Raw genomic sequence first — 20,694 nt, forward strand, 5'->3', positions numbered from 1 at the left:
TCATTTGGGAATTATTTAAAAAAGAAAATCAAAATCAAAAGAGGGCTAATAATTCTGACTTCAACTGTACTGCTTGTCACAGCTCTCATGTGAACGATTTCCATCCTCATACACCTCTAATATCCATCACTAGCATTCAGTCCACTGGTGTTGCTGCGAAAAACGAGAAAAAGAGGAGAAGAGTATCCACAAGAAGAGTTCTGAAGGTAAATCTAGTGGCCATTTGAGAATGCGTTGCCTTCTCTCATCATCCTTTTCAGCCTTGTATGAAGTAGAGTACATTACATTAATCTCGATAAGTATAAATATGTTTAAAAAGCACTCTAAAAGTTTCATTGTTCGCTGTATTTTGAAGTGTCCACTATATCAGTATTGTGCAGGTTCATTTTCCCGATGTATTGAATTATTGAGTGTAGGCATATGTCTATTCCCCTCTTTAGATACGGAACCTCTTTCAAGTGGTCTGAAAGTCCTTCCTCCTGGGCCGAGTTTTTCAAAAGTTATCCACTAGGATTTTGGATAAGGGATTTGATTAAATCTTGAAAATGGGTTTTTCAAAAGAAAAAACAGATTACATAATCGGATTAGATCACGTAATCCAATCTTGGGTTTAATCCGGATCAAACCTATAGTTTGGGTTTTTCAGATCTTTTTGTAGGATTTGGATCACTTTGATTAAGCTGATCCCATCAGAAGGGTGGATTCAGCATGGACTTCATTTCATAAATGTAATGAAAACTTAAAAAAAATATATCAAACAATACTATCTTACAAGATATCCTATTTATTCATAAGGTTTTAATTGTATTTGTTCATCCGTCAGGCTATAGTGATTAGACAGGTTTTAATGTATTCAGCCTTTCAGTACAGGCCTACAGCAAAGTAGAAAGAGTTTGGCCTCATAAAATAATCCCCCGAACAGCTGTGAAAATTGACCAAAAACAATACATTTTATTCTGTCAGTAATTGATATATATATTCTTCACAATGTAAAATATTGTTATTTTTAGAATAATTAGCTATGCATGCAATGATTACAGAATAACCAAAATAATACAAAGAATGGCAATGACTCATTTTTTAAATCACTTTCATTAATTGCAAAAAGATACTGAAAGGGCAGAAGCACGGCTTCGTCTAGCAGAGGAACAACTGACTTTGACCAAACTGCAGCAAACCAAAGCCAGATTTGAGATCCGCATCCTTAAGGCTACACTCAGACAAGCTGGTCTCTCCTCATCAGATGAGAAAGTCTGAATTTATTGTGGAGTTTTTTTTTTATTCAATATAACTATATTTGAAACTTGTCATAAATATCCTCAATGTACAGTGTTTGTGTTGTAGGTCTCAGATGAGCAAACTGCTGTAAGAGAATGGGTTTTTTTGTGTGTGTGTGTTTTCATTTCAAATTAAAATAACATTATATTGACCCCGCACTGGCTTCTCTACTTTTAGCTCTTTACATATCTATAGTTCTACATTGTGGCCTATCCTGTTTGAGATCTGTTTAGTGGTCCTGAAAAGTTCCTACGCGGATCAGATTGATCCAATCCGATGTTGCTTTGAAAAACTGGCTCCAAAAGTAAGATGGATTACGTGATCATGGATCGCAAAAAAGGATTACTAAATCCAGATAAATTTTATCTGGATTAAACCTTTCGAAAAACTGGGCCCTGAAGATCAGTAGGATCGAACCCCTCCAGCTTCAGTCCACTACAAATCGACCGAGGGTGAGTTTTTACTGCCATTACCTAAAACATTACACACACTTCTGTCAGTGCTTGACATTTCACATCAGCTGCAATCATTCATCTTTTAACAGGTGACATTCTGGACCAGTATGAACTCGGCGAGGAGATTGGAGAGGGAGGGTTTGGCAGAATCTATAACGGGAATTGCTTGGAGGACGGCCTTGAGGTGAACAATTCCTTTAACATATATTATGTTCACTTTTTAGTGCACTTGACGTGATTATAACAGAGGTGTTGTTTTGTTGAACAGGTGTCAGTAAAAGTTGCCAGAAAGCCATACATCAACAAGTAGACTTAAAGAGCATATTGTAGGTTAAAAAACTGTTTCAAAAAAAGGTAAAATCGTTTGTGAAAGTATTCTATAATACTATATACTATAATATAATATTATACTATAATATAATAATATTAGTAAAGGTACTAACAACAGCAGGCCCGTGCAGAGACCAACCAAAGGGCATGTGCAGGAATACATTTTTTAAGACTAAAGAGTTGTCGCGCGCGTTCTGATCAGCTGTGTTGTCGCGCGCGTTCTGATCAGCTGTGTTGTCGCGCGCGTTCTGATCAGCTGTGTTGTCGCGCACCTACTGAAGGGCGGGGCCAAGGGTGTGTCGGGTCGCGGGGGCACTTTCTATCCAAGACTAAAAAGGGCATGTGCAGTGCACTGGTTGAGCCCTATGTGTGCACGTGCCTGAACAACAGTATTTATGGGAAAGCAACACCAATCTAACTAATCCTACTTCTAGGCTGGTTATTCTGAGCCTCTTCCTTTAAAGATCGGCCTGTTGATACTGGCTCATAGAGGTGGCAAGTTTCCAGAGATCATTGAGCTGCTGGACTGGCAGGACCAGCAGGATCATTACATCATGATAGTGGAACGACCTTCACCATATGTAGATATGTTCGACTTTACAATGTTTCTCGGCTTCATTAGTGAGCGCCAGGCTCAAAAGATCATGGAGCAAGCAACAACGACCCGTCTGCAGACGTAGGGTTTATCACCGCGATATAAAGCTGGAGAACCTGCTGGTCAACACGGACACGCTTGAGGTCAGGCTAATTGACTTTGGCTGTGGGGTTCTTCTCCAGGAATCTAGCTATGACAGTTTCTGTGGTATGTATTAAACATAACACCTGTACTCTCGACTCTGAATTTGACTAATCATTTATTTTCATGTTAACAGTGTCATGACTATGTATGAACACCAGATGCCACTGTAGTTCGCATGCAACTCCCTGCGAACTACAGTGGCGAAAAAACTACATATCCACACATTCCTTCGTGCATACAACCGGTCTTTCATATACACGGATTGCAATCACAGCTGTCTCTGTTTCCCCGTTGATTACCTGGACTATATATTCAGTTATTCATCTTCTGTTTGTCAGTTCGTCGTTCGTCTTTGTGGTATGTTATTCCTGATTCCTGTCTAGTTTCCTGTCAGAGTTGTCGAGTCCTAGTTTTAGTTTAATCTGTTGGAGTTCCTTGTTTGTTTGTTTACTTTGATTTTTGGTCTTTTTCACTGCACTAATACATTATTAAATCTGCACTTGGATTCTACTCCCGTTTTGTTCCTGTTTTCTATCCTGAAACGTGACAAACAGATACAGAGAAAACATGCTTTAGTATTTCATGCTGACACCAAATCTTGTTCCTTTAGGCACAAAGAAGTATTTCCTGAGCAATGAATACCACACAGAACCATCCACTGTATAGTCTTTAGGAGTTCTGTTATTCCTGCTGCTGTGTGAACGATTTCCTGAAGCCACGGACATGCAGAAGATCAATGATGGAAACTGGACTGAGCCTGGATTGTCAGAAAGTAAGATTCATCGCATCATAAACGAGCAGTTGTAGTTTAAATTATACAAAATGGTGGATTAAAACGAAAAGTTGGATATTGGATAATGGTGACAATGTTCTGATTCTAAAGGAAAGTAGATTCAGATCTTATGGATGAATAAAATGACTGTAAAGTTGAAGTTAATAATGTGTTTCTCTCAGCTCTTCCCACCATCGTTCTGCACAATGCTGTCATTTGATTCAAGTTCTCCTGCAGGAAAGCCCAAGCCAGCGGACTCCTCTGGAAGAAATCATTCTCCATCAATGGTTTAAGGTACTGAACTGTGGATCAGCTTCTAATGATTTGGAAAATAGATTCTCCTTTTTATTTGAAATAAGTTTTTTATTACACATTTTCATGTTATTTGTTCAATCTAAGGAATCTGAATCAATAACCTTGATTTGTTGTGTGTCTGTATGTTTCAGGTCAAGGAATATGAAATAACGAAGGTAGTGCGAATGAATGGGAAAGATTATTTGCACTACTGAGCACCATAATTCCTGACTCAAAAAAGTTACATATTCAATAGAGAGCTCAAAAAAAGGACACAGCAGCAACAAAGAATCCTAAAAAGGTCACAACCCTAACAGTGGATCCTGAAAAAGAGGTCAAAGCCGCAACAAAAGAACTTAAAAAAGGACACAGCAACAACAGAGAATCCTGAAAAAGGGTCGAGCCTCAAGAAAAGATCCTGAAAAAGGCACAGCTGAAAGAGGGGATCCTAAAAAAAGAAGATCCTGAGAAGAGGGCACAGCCCCAACAAAGGAAAACATTTGTAAATAAAAACATGAATAAAAAATACTGTCGCACCAGTCCTGTTTTCATCAAAAATACATCAAATCAGCGGAGATGCTAAAAAAAAGCAGACAGCAGTGAATGAAACACTTGAACACTTAAACATCAGGACAGCTAAACAGATACACACTCTCACACACACTTATAAACTGATGTGACTGTAACTGAGCAAAGTTTTGGGAAATTGTGAACAAACCTAGTAATTGCAACACACTGTAGAAAAAAGTGTGAAAAGGATCGTGCTGACACTCTCTCTGTCTCACACACACACACACAGAGAGAGAGTGAGAAAGAGAGAATGAGAGAAAGAGAATTGCACATATCTCTTTAAGAGGATATACAAGTAATGATTTTTATACCGTACAGACTGTATTTTTTTATCCTTCTATTCTAACTTAGGGTAATTTTCCATAATGGGGACCAAAAAAAAAAGTTTCCACAAAGTCAAAGTTGACTGGTCTGTCATTTCAAGTTAAGACAGTAACAGTCAGTGGCCACTAGAGGACAGACACTATCCATTCTGCTGGAAAAGCAAAGAAAACTGGTTCATTCCATAACAAGTGTTGAAACCGCATAAGGCCTAAATGACCTTTAACCTTTGATCAAATCAACACTCATTTGTATTTATTACTTTTTAAAATGTGGAGTTTTTCCAAACCGTTCTTAACCCTGGATTACATAGTACATTATAAGCAGTGTAAAAAGAAAAAGCCAGATATACCCAGAGCTGAGAATGACCCAGGGTTGATCATTTCAAGTTTGAAATGGTGTTTTTATGTAATGTGAAACATGCATATAAGGAATGACAATATAAATGTAGAAATACTGACTGTGATGATAAGCATACTTTCATCTGAAATGGCAGCAAAATTAACCTTATCTACAACATGTCAAACATTTAGCTAATATTAGTGATGGGTCGTTCATGAACGATTCGTTCTTTTTGATGAACTCAGGATATGACTCTCATCCTCTCAGGGAGTGATTTGTTCATCCGCGTGTGCGCACATTTGTGCAGGTAGTATCGTTAATTTCAAGTCTTCATCACATTGGCAGAAGCCAATCATATGCGTTCAGAGCCTGAAAAAGAATTGATCCGTTCATCTCTCGAGTCCTCTATCGGGTCTGAGTCACTCGTTCATCACGGGCCAATCATACGCGTTTAGAGCCGGAAAAAGAATTGATCCGTTCATCTCTCGAGTCCTCGGGTTTGAGTCATTCTGTCACATGATGAACGAACGATCATGGCTCCTATCGGCTTAGAATGTGACTTGATTAAGATTATATGTGACTGTCAGTGTAACGTGAATGAACCCCTGACATTTGAAGACATGAAGAGGTGAGCTGAGCTGAGCAAAGAGACAACAATGCCTTCATAGACAAAAGAGCAGGTAAACATTGAATTATTATTTTCCAAATCCTGGACCAGGCTGTATCCTGAGCAGCTGCTGTAGAGGTCATAGAGGACATGAGACTGATTCCTGTGACGCTCCAGGGACAAATGAGTCTTCGCTGAGACCCAGCTTCCAGCCTCCACTGCTGAGACTGCAACTTTGCACAAGACGTTTGGCCAGCGGAGAAATCGAAATGGTCATGCCCAACTAAGTCTGGTTTCTCTTAAGGTTTTTTTTCTTCACTTTTGCCAATTGGTGAAGTTTTTCTCCCTCTCCGCTGTCGCCACTAGCTTGCATGGTTTCGGATCGGTAGAGTTACGCATCGATGGATTTGCTCTTCAGTATTTGCTCTTCAGTATTTGGGTCCTCAGTAGTGATTATTAAACCACACAGAACTGAGCTGAACTTAAACACTAAATTCTGAACTACACTGTTCCAACTTCCTATGATCTTTTATGTGAAGCTGCTTTGACACAATCTACATTGTAAAAGCGCTATACAAATAAAGCTGAATTAAATTGAATCTTGTGCTGCTGGTTTATAATAATAAATGCAGTTTATTAATCGGTGTGTGATAGAGAGAACACAATGAGAGCATAAAACAGCTAAAACAAATGCAGGAATAAATAAACTAAATCTACAACACTCCCCTGAGCCTGTGTGACCTTGATGCTGAAATATAAAGAGGCCACATGCAGGCTGACTGATTATTGTCGGATGTTATTTTGACTATATATTAAAAATTACAGCATTATAGACACACTCAGGTTGTAAATAATGATTTATTATTTGCATTTAAAAAGTTAGCACATATATAATTTACTTATTTATGTTCCTTCATATTTCTTATGTACATGTTTAATAAATCTGTTTAAATAAGTCTCATTGTATTGCTCTATACTAAAATCAAATGTTTGTTGCTATAGAATCTGTACTGTACATTGAGCAGACAAACCAAAGGCAATCATGGTGCACCTCAGTCCTTCTCTTCATGTGTGTTCATTCAGTCAGTCAATCATCGCTCATGTTTGGACATGGAGTCTCCTCTCTCCACCACTGGCATTGCAGGCCCGCTGCACAGGCGCTCCTTCAGGACGTCCAGGAAGAACTCGGCAACTACAGGACAATGTTCAGATGCCACGCCGCCCCATGACCAGTTATCAGGTATCCAGGGGTTGGTGAGACCCTCGCGCACTACCGAACACTGACCTACAGAGGGCAGACAGACACAAATACACTGATATACAACCAAATCCAAAATAATTACAGCATTATCACTCCGGTCTCAGTGTCACGATTTTTCAAAAATCAGTTCCAAACTGTTGATTTAAACAAATGTTTATTATTTTTATTACTATTAATGTTGAAAACGGTTGTTCTGCCTAATATTTTTAAGAACCCCAAAATTCATTTTTTAGGACTCTTTTAATGAAGCAACAATTTTTGTAATTATTTTGAATGAATTTAAGCTTTAAATGTAAACAAATTATATAAATTTACACCATTTAAAATGTTCCGTGGTTTGTTTTGGAGGTGTCCTGCAATCCGCTTGTTAAGTGTGACGTGACGCGAAGCGGTTTCTGGGTCCAAGTGCTATATCAAACTGTATGGGGAGACTCATCAAATGGTAATAGTGCTCGTTTAAAAGTGATGTAATGCTTTTGAAAAAGACAATCGCAATGTATGTATCCATGCCTAATATCTGATTAATATTATATAAATTGTTACAATTTTTTTATTTGTGATGCAGCAACTCAAAGAGACCAATGTGTACGATATGATTTCATATAAAATTCACTTTAAAGTGTGATATGACTAAAAAGGGATCATAAATGAATATTTTCTCAATTCAAATCGCCACGACTTAAAAAGTGGAGAAGTTAAAGGTGCTGTATGTAAGTTTATGACTTTTCTAAAGCTGTATATTTTTGTTTATCTGAAAAACAAAGCTTAAGTCAGGTATTCTGCTTTGAGAATGTGTTTCCAATGCCAGAGCGCTGTCTTTGTTTTGGTCATTTAACCAGCTCAATGCCAGTTTAACCAATTACATTTCAGCTCCCCGGGTTGCCTTCATTGAAAATCGCATATTTAATTCATTCAGTCAGAAAAGCTGTCAAAGCATGCGCCCGTAACCGAAATGCAACCTCAGGTGGACAGTAACAGATTCTGAAATGAGATGCATTTACCCACACTACAAGTGTTGAACACCAAACAACCAATTCCACAGAAGAAGAAAAAAGCTGCCATTAACATCCATAGTAGAAAAAATACTATGGAAGCTAATGGCTGTTTTTTTTTTCATTCTTCGGTATATCTTCCTCTGTGAAGGAAGAAATTTAAACTTGCTTGGAACAAGTGATGACACAAATTAATTTTTTTGGGTAAACTATCCTTTTAGAATGCCTCAAAAACTATTTAATTTTCTCATGATGTGCATTTTAATCATTTTTCAAAGAGTCTCAAAAGATTAGTTCGATTAATTTTGAAGATTCATTCTTTCTAAAGCCCACCTACCTAAAAACCTGCTCTACTTTGATTGGTCAGATTGCCCAGTCTCTTGTTATAGTCTAAAGCTTATAGCGCATGTCAGAAACGAAACGGCCATTACCTTATTTGACAGGACTGTTGCTTCATTGAAATATTGGGAAAAATTAGCCCGATCTGTTTTACGTTTTTTCAGATTAGTGACTCAAATTCATATAAGTTCAGTCGTATAAATGTACAATTTATTAAAGGAGACATGGCACCAAAGCCTACCCCCAAACCCAACTGTCACTGGGGCATGAGCAAATCATAGTAAAATATATGAATGAGACAGTGTAAATTCAGACTAATTAGCCAGTGAATCACAATGTTACGCATTGGTGTGAGATAGTGTTGGAAGAACTTTATTTTACTACTTCAATTTGAGCCCGTGTCTGATGATGAAACATTGGAAGACCTACTTGATCAACCCCAGTCTCGATCAAAAATACCACATGAATAGGACATTTCTACTGGTACGTTTACACTGTTTGTGATTCATTATGAGACCTTACAAGTGTGCAATATGTACATACAGTTTTTCTCCCTCAACTTCTTTTTAAGATTTAAACAAAAATTGTTTTAATAACTAATTTCTAATAGCTGATTAATTTTATCTTTGCCATGACAGTACATGATATTTTACTATTATTGTTACTAATATTTTTTTCAAGATACTAGTTTAAAGTTTAAAAAACTTAAAGTCCAATTTAAAGGCTTAACTAGGCTAATTAGGCAAGTCATTGTACAATGATCCCTCGTGGTTCATCTTTCACTGCCTGGCAGATTCGCTAATTTTTTTTTTTGTGCAATTTGACATGCTTTTTTCTACAGGGCAATGTGTTCTGCATCCTGATGTAGACTGTAGACCATTGTCAATCAATCTTCTCCATGCCGTGTCTTTTGTACAGCACAGAAATTGTTCAGCAGTCAAATTTACATAACTTTTTGATCCTTAGCAGTGTGACTCTGAAGTGCTGCACTGTATATTTGCAAGTTTTCTCGCCAACAAATCCCACAATGCAGTGTTTTATTTGTAAATGAATAATTCCCGGAACAAAACCAGAAAATAAAAGTAAACTTTACCAATGTCTACCAAACAATTTCAGTTTTCCCAAAACATGATGTCATTAAATGGTGATACAGCAAAAAAAAAAAGAGCATCGCATTTGTGAACGATCTTTAAATATTTTGTGCTATATGTTACAGGTCAGTCATGGAAAATAAAAAACATGTAACATAAATCGTATAAACAATCACTGTTCAGCTCACTTCACTATTATGTGCCAAGTGAAAAATACTAATTTAATGACTCACGCAGTCTAATCTTCAAGAAGAGCTCACAGTTACCGCTTCTGTCATGTTTTCGACTTCAGATCGCTTTACTTCTGTCTCTCGCTATCCTGATCCATTCTTGCAGTTTCATCTTCTCAAGATCTCTTTTGATCAGGCTCATTATCAGATTTACTCGTGGTTTTAAAATAATAAATGCATGACTGCCTCTTTGCCATTTTGAAAATACAAATACTATTTATGTAGGCCACGATGCCATTATTTATTTTCACTGCTCACTGCGACATTTGCTTTAACTTGCGTATTGTGAAACGTGTGAAAACAGAGGTAAGAGTTTAATTCCTGAAACTGTAAGTTGCTGAACACAGCAGTGGTAGCTAGAAGTACTGTTCTCACGTCTTTCAAATGACACTTTCAAATGTTTAGATGTCATATTTATGTAGCTGACATACACATATATAAGTGGGCTATAATGGCATAAAATATTAAGACAACTTTCCAAAACGTTAGTAGTTTTGATCAGTAGCGCTCCTGTTGTAGCACTGTACTGTACAATTAGCGGAAGTTAGCCTGGGGGTCTTACATTTCACCGGAAATGCATCACGTGCCCATTAAGACTTTCTCCAGATAAAAAGAAAAAACACTTAACAGAGGGCTTATAATTTTGACTTCAACTGTATATAAAACATAATAAGGGCACTTTAAACCCTCCTTCACTCACCGGTGTAGGTCTTTCGAAGTGACCGACTGGCCCAGATATTATCCAGACTTCGGGACCCCTGTGGTGTTCGGGTGCTGATGTTAGTGAAGACGGATGGTGCGAGGAGAGCCGACAGTTTCTCTTTCCTTAAAATCTCCATCTCAGAGCTGTCAGGAGCTACACCAAAGTGACCCAAAACCAGCAAATCTCGCTCACCTGCAACAACATAATGTCAATCAATAACATACAGCACATATGAGCATAAAGACCATGTCTGAAAGCATCATGATGCACCGATGAACACACAACTGATAAGATTCACACGACTAAATTCTGCAATGGTGCATTAAGTGTTGTGTTGAAACAGACCTTTGAGGGTCTCCTGGACACCAGAGCTCAGTTTGTGAGTCTTCAGATCATCACTAGTGCTTTTCCTCTTGTTTTCTGTAGGCGACGGCGCTGCAGTCAGGAGCACATTGACCAGCGTCAGTTCTGATGACCCAATCTGTTACAGAAAAAACAAAAGCTGGTTCAAATGAACATCTGTGCACACATTATTAGGGGAGATGATAAAGGCAATATTTTTTTGAGTCTGGTAAGGTTTGTTTTAGAAAGAAGTATCTCATAATCCCCTAAGCTGCATGTAGCAACATTCATAATTGCAGATCTGTTTTGCAGGTTTACTTACATAAAAATGTCCCAGGTATGGCTGAGGATGAGGATTCCCATTACCATTAGTGGTAAAACTCTCCAAGACGGCAGAATCCTTCATTTCAATGCCAGAAGAGCAGTCCCAGAGAAAACCAGAGAACTCTGGAGCCTACAGGAGCACAGAAAACCCTGAATAATGACCAGCGTTCAGAACACAATAAACAACAAAGAAAAAACACACAGTTTCAGCATATGAGGAGCCTGTACAACTCTTATGGACTATCTTGTTCATTTTCTCTCTTAAAGGTGCAGTATGCAAGTTTGACACCCAGTGGTTGAACTAAGTATTGCACGCCTGGTTCAAAACAAACAAGCGCAGGTTGCCAGCTTGATGAAATCAACAGGAGCATACCTATATATTGAGCCTACATGCTGATTTAAGGCTGATTTAGGTCTTGTTAAACATAATTGTAACAGCACGCGAATGAAGGAATATTTTCCATAGTAAAAGTAGTTTTTGTCCCATCCAAAACCTGAAATTGATATATTAGAAACGGCTTCTATTTCTTGTAGCTAAACAACAGGATAAGCTAACAATGTTTACCTCAGGTACATGTGCTTTATTCAGCGTTAAATGCTACATTTTATCATTTAATAGGTTATATTAGGTTTAATATGTATTAATAAAATTATAAACCTTACCATTTTTGTTGGAGTGCAATAAGTGCACATATTCTTCTGAATAGCTGCTTTTAAATTTCTGTTAGCACGTTTCGTAAATTTCTGCAAACATATTATGGTATTTTTATGCTTTAGAAAAATGAAAACCTTACAAAGAGTACCTATAATTTGCTACATGACATATTGTATTGTCTGAACACAACATTCTCTCATTAAATGAAATATAAATGAAATGTGATAGACTAAAACATAATCTTATTTGCAAGTGTAGAAATACACAACAATGCAATAAAAAAAAATTCTTTTGTATTTCAGAGACTATGAATACACAAATAAATAAATAAATAAATAAATAAATAAATAAATAAATAAATAAATAAATAAATAAATAAATAAAAAAACAAATATGGGTATATATTTTTTTTCATAAAAAAATATCATAGTTTTCTAAATTCAGCATACCCAATACAGCATTCTATTGTTAACTAAAACTGAACCAATATTACGATTAATCGAAATAATGCTAAAAAAATTAGATACAAGCTAAATTTAACAATAAATAATAATAAAAACAAACAACTGAAAATGCTGCCTTAATCAGTGTTGTTCTATAAATACCTGAAATTAAATGTAGGCTTTCATTAGTTAGATTGTTTTAAGTGACAAAAAATGTGAACTAAATTAACCCAAGACTAACTAAAACAAAATTAGTTTAAGTACTAAACATACTAATACTATAAATTAAACTTAAAAACGAACAATAAATAAAAACCATTATGGATCAAAAAAGAAAATGAATAGCAAATTAAACAAACTACAGTATACCTTAAAATAATGTCTAATTTAAAATATTTACAAAAATGACATAATCATAAATAAACTGCAAAATAACTGATCCAATACCATTTGAAATAATGATTGTAGGATGGTATAAATCACGTGCCTTTAGCAAAAGACATACTAACTCTAGATTTGCATAGACAGAGTGTATGCACTGTTTATTGTTCATGTTAGCGGTGTGTGTTTAGCCGGATCATCACGACTGCAGTGTGTCAGGTTAGTTTCACATGTAGGAAAGCTCAGCCTTTGTGCCTGATGTCCCGTTTATATGCTCAGAGAAAACACTGATAAGAGATCAGGGGAAAAGTACACAGTGCTCATGTGATTCACCACACATTTCTATTGAAAGTGTCATGCGCTGCAGCTCTAATGGAGTTTGCATTGAAAATGGATGGTGATTATGCTTGAACAAGTGGAAAAGAGAACCAGGATTTGGCCTAAATGTACATCTTAAAACAGGAACCTGAATTATTAGTGCCACATGAGGATATACAGACACTTACGGTAATCAGATATTACGCATGCTTCAACTAGAAGAGAATATCCGGTCTAAAGCATCCCAGAGCACCTTGATTCATATTAATATTTACAGTAATGCTCTGTGATGAAAAGCAGAGCTGTGTGAATGGAGAATTCAAACTGTCCTGTGTAATCACATTCATTAATCCTACATGACAGCACAGTCTCTCTGGAGTTTATCTCTGCCATGTGCGTGTGTGTGTGTGTGTGTGTGTGTGTGTGTGTGTGTGTGTGTGTGTGTGTGTGTGTGTGTGTGTAAACAGAGCTGTGCAGAGAACATTAGTTTGAATGTTTCAATTAGTTTGATTTGCACTTTTGTTCAATGTGTGACAATTTCAACTGAAACATGAAGACAGGGGGGGCGACGCAGTGGCGCAGTAGGTAGTGCTGTCGCCTCACAGCAAGAAGGTCGCTGGTTCGATCCTCGGCTCAGTTGGCTGTGTGGAGTTTGCATGTTCTCCCTGCGTTCGCGTGGGTTTCCTCCGGATGCTCCGGTTTCCCTCAAAGTCCAAAGACATGCGGTACAGGTGAATTGGGCAGGCTAAATTGTCCGTAGTGAATGTATGTGTGTGGATGTTTCCCAGAGATGGGTTGAGGTTGGCAGGGCATCTGCTGTGTAAAAATGTCCTGGATAAGTTGGCGGTTCATTCCGCTGTGGTGATCCCGGATTAATAAAAGGACTAAGCAGACCAGAAAATGAATGAATGACATGAAGACAGGGAAGGACGTACAGTAGCGCATCTCCCTTTAAAAAAAAAAACAAAGTGTTTTGCTTTTATCACAGCTCTTCCAGTGAGTGCAATTGAGCTCAAGCACATCAAACAAGAAGAGTCTTGAAGGGGGCAGGGCATGTAAAATACTAGCGAGCATTTGATTGGTCAGAACCTTTGATAAGAAACTGTATAAGGTGATGCCACAGACATATCACACTGCAGCCCAAGACCGGCTACTCACTGAAGCTGAGCAGGGCCGAGACCAGTCAGAACCTGAATGGGAGACCACATGGGAAAACTAGGCTTCTGTCTGAAGTAGTGGAAGACCAGCAGGGGGTGCTTAACCCTCTTTCTGTGTGAGTCCAAATGCCCCAGTATAGTGAAGGGAACACCATATTGTCAGTAAGCAAAGTCTTTCTGGTGAGATGCTAAACCGAGGTCCTGACTCTCTGTGGTCATTAAAGATCCCATGGCACTTCTTGTAAAAAGTAGGGGTGTAACCCTGGTGTCCTGGCTAAATTCCCTCCATCAGCCTTTATCCATTCATGGCCTCCCAATAATCCCCAATATTTATATTAACTCTATCATTGTTTCTCCACCCCGCCAGTAGCTGGTGTGTGGTGAGCGTTGTTCTGTGGCTGCAGTCACATAATCCAAGTGGATGCTGCACAGTGGTGGTGCAGTGGGGAAACTCTCCTTATGATTGTAGAGCACTTTGGGTGTACGGCCATACATGATAAATGCGCTACATAAACACACATTACATGTCACAAAAATGTTAATCCATTTAAGCGGAAATAACAAACTGCAAGATTTGGATGTTTAAATCTTCTAAATGTAAATTCTGTCAGTGTTTTGAAGAACACTAGATTACAGATATCCTTAAGATCAGGGGATCCCAAACTTGTCAGCCCGCGACCCCCGAAATGACATGGCCAGTGACCCCCAATATCCTCTGAGGTGGTTATAAAACAGAAACCTTGCATGCAATGGCGCACACACACCAACAGACCCAAGTCTATTCTTCATTTATTTTATGTATGTGAGTGCTGTAAATGGGCCAGAACGTTCAACCTGGTATAATAAAATCGATCTGCTGCATCTGACGCTGTGTCTTTAATATAATTGCTTTGTCTTTAATATAATGTAATTACCCCAGGGGTCAGACAGGCTGCAATGGGAAAGATGTCGTGTTTTGCGGTAGGATGCCGAATTTGAGTTAAAAAATAGAAAACTTAACTTTTACCATACACCACACACTGCTTTAATACCGACTGCAGACGTCTTTGGCTAAATGGGAGCTGAAAGAAGTGAGGAGCTAATTAGAAATGCTGGACTCTGCAGTTCTCATGTCATATCAGGTCAGTTCACGACTTCACGCTATGCTGAATCATACACATCACTCGTTTTTGATTGCAGAAATGATTTTAGCAAAAACAGTTACTTATGGTTAATTAAACTGCTGATACTGAGTGCTAAGAATGAAACGTGAAAGTTACATTTATTAAGGTAAACTTAATAATAATAATTAAACAATTTAGAAAATAATCAAACAAATTAATTCAGTTACAACTTGAGACACACTCCCTATATTGTTTACCACAGCACTTTGAATATTCGGTCTGAAGTAACCTGCAAGTGTGACTTGAAAACAACATTAACACTGTTTATTTGACTGTGAACAATGTTGTATATTGATAGTCATTGGCTGTTAATATGACTTCGCTATTTAGAGTTTTGCAAATAAAATTTTATATTTTATATTATAAGGAGAAAGTCCGAATGTGCAAATATAAAACCTACTTTACCTCTATGTGTAGGTACTTTACCTCTATGTGTACCCTGCCGTACAGGTGTAGTTCACTGTCAGAATGCAGTTGTTTTGCGTGTTGGTGATTAATTACCCAGGCCTTGTATAACGTTAGCTCCGTTTACTTTTATATGCGCATCCTGAATGTTTACAAACATGGTAACTGGTCTATAGAACTGGTAACTATAAGCTACTATAGAAACTATATAGTATATATACTATAAACAAACATTTTTTCTCTTCAGTAGGTTATGGATAAAATATTGTAATTCTTATGGTTTATAACATAAATAGATTTTTGGAAATCACCAGGCGACCCTCCTTCATTTTTCCACGATCCCTTGGGGGGTCCCGAGCCCCCACTTTGAGAACCACTGCTTAAGACAAGCATACTGAAACTAACATCTAAAAACAATATAATATAAATCTAGGAATTAGATTAAAATTTTACTAATGTTAGAATTTGGATACATCCAAGACAAAAATGTAACTCTGAATGCGTTAATGCATAGGGCCAAGTCTCTTTAAACTCCTGCTCTGTTCTGATTGGTCAGGTGGCCCAGTCTGTTGTGATTGCTCAACCACTTAAAACACATGTAAGAAAACAACATATCTGAATATTGGCACTCTGCTCTGGTGGCTTCCTCAGCACTTGTAGACACAGTATTATGTTTAGTTGAGGCTGTTGTTAAACTTGTTTTAATGTTTGCATATGTGTATGTGTTATGTGCTAGAAGAACATAAACTCACGCTATTGGACACTCCATTGGGTTTCTCTGAAACGGCACATTTCCACAGGCCTCTGGCGCTCTTCCATCTGCGTACACTGCAGAGAGTGGGCTGATTCAGCTCTGCACAAAACTGACAAACACACACACAGAGTACAGCTGATCAGCAGTGAAATATCAACAAATATTACACTGCCTCAGGAATGCCCTGACTGTAACAGTAACTTATTAATAACCGACTAATAACTAGGAAAAACTTGTCTGATGTTGGCATCTTGATTCTTTTTCTCCATAGTTCAGCATAAGGAAAACCTTACTGAAACTCAAATTTATCACTAAATATTATGCAAGAATGCCACTACAGAATAGTAAAAAAAAGTAAATCATTTTCTTGAAACATGTGCATCTATTAACACTTATCATTACACAGAAATCTAATATTAAAACCTGTTTTATTTCAGCAAAGGCAATAGAATATACCCCCATCAAGAAAATCTCTACTAGAAATGCATGCATAATTCCTCCATATTTGTGCATTTATACTTTTACAGGATTCTCTGTACTAAAACAGATTTAAGATTTTTAGATTTTAAAACAGTGTTCATCTCAAAACTATTTAAATTAATTATTTTCCCATTCTTACTCCCATGATTATTTATACCATATAATATTTATTAGGACAGTACCATATTCCTTAAACATTTGTCTTGTTCATTCATCTAGTCTAAAAGCTACTTGCATATAAATATTGATCAATGAAAACACAAAGAACCTCCCTTTTGGTTCAATTCTACCTCAGAATTTTTTCCAAAACTGCTTCATGATGGGCGTGGAGCACTGCGAGCAGGGAGGAGTGGGTGTGGCCAGCAGGGGTTAAAAGAGGAGCGAACAACTGTTGTCTAAGTTGGCTAACAAAATAGATGAGACAAACCATGAGGAGACACATGATTTAAAGTTTACAAAGTTAAAATGCAAAGAAATAAACAGTAAGAAATTTAATGCCCTGCTACATTTGTTATTCGTAATTTCATATACATATAACCACAATTAGTTGTAACATTATAAAGAGAACTATGTAAACGCTATAATTGAGGAGGACTTCTCTCCTCCTGAATTCCAGGGTCCGAATGCAGGCACAGTGGATAGCAGTGCAGCAAGTCTCTTGCCCTGTCTATTTCCACTATTAACCCTACCGGTAATCCGGAGGATTTTAAACATGTGCGAACAGCAGCATGGATATAGGCGATATGTCTAACAAACTCAACTGATAAAAGACAAAATCCTGCAAATAATAAAAACAAACAAATAACGTTACAACCCTTCATGAACGGCTACATACTGCTTTCCATATGCAGACGCAGTCTCATCCAATGACAGAAAGGTCTTACCCAGTCATTGGGTCTCACAGCTTGGCAGGTCTGCCTTGTCTTTACAAAGTATGTGCTCTCATGATTAATTAAGAAGCAAGGTCTTCTCATAGGATAAGAAATTTAGCTATGAATAATAATGAGAAACCAATGCGTTATTATTAATCCACTAGCTGATTCACACTACACCACAGATTTTGATCCCGCCCCCAAAATTATTTTAAACCTGGAAGATGAAATCAGCCTTTCAAAAGCTCAAAATTATCCAGTTGTTCCCACAATTCACAGGTTCTAACACTGTCTTAACTGATGCTCAACACACACAAATCTGTCTTGAACCTTTAAACAAGTCTTGTTTTGTTTTTAATTTTTGCTGAATCTGACCTGCATGCTGAAATGCGCTACCAAAATAAACTGTAGTGGGTTTTTTCACTTCCACTTTTTAAAATTATAGATTTTTTTGACTTCTCCATTTAATAAGTATAATGTGATGTCAAAATACGTTAGTTTAATTTTACATGCATGCTCCTTTTTGATATTGTGAGGTTGCACCAGAACAACCAAGCAAAACTATTAAGTTAAGCACCATTTCAAAGATTAATTGTAAATGTATTAACTATAAAATATTGCTTAAAGTAACCTTAAATTGTTCTATATTATTTAGGCTTAAAATTTACATTTAGTCATTTAGCAGACGCTTTTATCCAAAGCGACTTACAAATGATGACAAGGAAGCAATTTACACAACTATAAGAGCAACAATGAATAAGTGTTGTAGGCAAGTTTCAGGTGTGTAAAGTGTAAGAAGCAAAACATTAGTAATTTATTTTTTATTTTTTTGTAATACAGTTAGCAGTAGAGCCAGAGAGGCAATTGCAGATTAGGAAGGGAAGTGGAGACTAAATAGTTTTTAGTCGTTTTTTGAAGACAGCGAGTGACTCTGCCGTTCTGATGCAGTTAGAGAGTTTATTCCACCAACTGGGCAGATTGAATGCGAGAGTTCGGGAAAGTGATTTCTTCCCTCTTTGTGATGGAACCACTAGGCGACGCTCATTCACAGAACGCAAGTTTCTGGATGGCACATAAATCTGCAGAAGTGAAAGCAGATAAGACGGAGCGAAGCCAGAAGTTGCTTTGTAAATCTGCAAAAGTGAGACCAGGTAAGACGGAACAAAGCCAGATGTTGCTTTGTAAGCAAACATCAGAGCTTTGAATTTGATGCAAGCAGGCAGCCAGTGCAAACGGTTGAGCAGCAGAGTGACATGTGCTCTTTTAGGTTCATTAAAGACCACTCGTGCTGCTGCGTTCTGAAGCAGCTGAAGAGGTTTGATAGAGTTAGCTGGAAGCCCGGCTAGTAGAGAGTTGCAATAGTCCAGTCTGGAAAGAACAAGAGCTTGAACAATACCTACAGCACAATATTTTAGTGGATTTAAGACTTCAAAAACGAAATTTTAGGCCTTAAGACCCCACAGAAACCATAAATAAACCAATCAATAAAAATGTATGCAATCCAAGTCGCTTTCAAAAATCTAAAAGGGTCAACCCAATGCATGAATGTGAATGTCTCACAGCAGAGAAGCGAAACCAACATCTGCAAACAGATCGGTGAATCTTCTAGAAAACACAACCTGACATTACACAAGCAGAGAGTACGTGCTGAGCACACTCGCAGGACCAGGGAAATCTGATAACTCCATCTGACATTCCCATTACCTCCAACCCTCCCGGTTATGTCCTATAATTAACCAGGAGCAGTAGGGGGAGAGTTTCCTGCAGGCTACCAGGGGACAAAGGCAGAAGTTCAACAGAAGAAGGCCATCATCAGCTGATCTTGAGGAATGTAAGCAGGACAGAGACATTCACTGCAGTTTTCCAGTAACTCTGGAAATAGCACAATGAAGTACTCAGGTACTCACTGCAACCAAAGACAGGTCATGACGTCAAACAGGACTTCGCCATTGTATTTCCTAATAGACTCTGTACACCAAGAATAATCGAATTTACAATTACAAAAACAATGTGAGGAAGCTGATCAGTTCATTTCCACAAATTGCTAATGAACATGAAGTACTGTGAAAATCATTGTCTGCAATAGCTTAAACACACTGAACTTTAATACGTTGACTAGGAACACTGCACAAATAAAGCTCCCAGACATTATACAATTTTTAACAGCCAAATATTTGGTGAAGAACTGCACTACCTGTAATCTAGATTCTAGAAAAGCAGCAGTGTTAATGTGGTAATAATTCTAAACCACTGACAGTATACTGAATTACTGTAGCTTTGATTCAAGTTTTCACCAAAAAAATTATGCACTCGGTGCACTAATCAGGAGCTGGTCCGTCACGTTTAAAAGACGTTCGTTTGCGCTGTTCAGCAAGAGCGCTTTGCTCGCCACCAAACTCCTCGCTTGTGTCGGCCAGCCTGTTCATTTGTGTTATTATTATTTTTGTCGCTGTTGTTGTTTAGTTTGTCTCTCGTTTAAGAGCTTTATTTATTAGATAAGTTTCATTCATTTTTTTTTTTTTGCTTAGTCCCTTTATTAATCTGGGGTCACCACAGCGGAATTAACCAATAACTTAATCAGCACATGTTTTTACGCAGCGGATGCCCTTCCAGCCGCAACCCATCTCTGGGAAACAATCATTCACACTCACTCACACTCATACACTACAGACACTTTAGCATACCCAATTCACCTGTACCACATGTCTTTGGACTGTGGGGGAAACCGTAGCACCCGGAGGAAACTCAACGCCAACCGACTCCGCCAAGGCTCGAACCAGTGACCTTCTTGCTGTGATGCGACAGCATTACCCACTACCCCACTGCGCCGCCCTATTAGATAAGTTTGTGCAGCTCAATTTATTTTTCATTATTAGGAAGTCGAATAATCTTTATGAGAACTGGATTATCAGATAAACTCTTGTTTTTCTAATGGCTAAGAGTTTGTACTTTATGAGAACTAGTATTTTTGAGCATAGTGTTTTTTGTTTTTGTTTATGAAGGAGTTGCTAAATTTGTAATTTTGTTTTGAAATAGTTAAGAAGTTTAGTTAAGTGAAGGTTACGGTTTTGTTTCT

The 20,694-nt window shown here is 37.7% G+C and overlaps 1 protein-coding gene and 1 pseudogene across 2 annotated transcripts in view; one reads left to right on the top strand and one right to left on the bottom strand.

Annotated features, from left to right (window-relative positions):
- Positions 1-1,373: 1,373 nt before the first annotated feature.
- Positions 1,374-3,702, top strand: LOC147832477 (serine/threonine-protein kinase pim-2-like; annotated as a pseudogene).
- A 2,845-nt stretch (positions 3,703-6,547) lies between these two features.
- Positions 6,548-20,694, bottom strand: part of eepd1 (endonuclease/exonuclease/phosphatase family domain containing 1) — a 44,353-nt gene continuing 30,206 nt past the window's right edge. Inside the window, 5 exon segments of one of the 2 annotated variants that reach the window (NM_205759.1) lie at positions 6,548-6,993; positions 10,322-10,516; positions 10,670-10,805; positions 10,989-11,120; positions 16,265-16,375. In NM_205759.1, the coding sequence (NP_991322.1) occupies positions 6,800-6,993; positions 10,322-10,516; positions 10,670-10,805; positions 10,989-11,120; positions 16,265-16,375 (768 nt within the window). In that variant the 3' untranslated portion in view covers positions 6,548-6,799. 2 annotated transcript variants of the gene reach the window in all.

This window comes from Danio rerio, chromosome 19, assembly GCF_052040795.2.
Source record: "Danio rerio strain M-AB ecotype USA chromosome 19, GRCz13ab, whole genome shotgun sequence".
Classification (NCBI taxonomy): domain Eukaryota; kingdom Metazoa; phylum Chordata; class Actinopteri; order Cypriniformes; family Danionidae; genus Danio; species Danio rerio.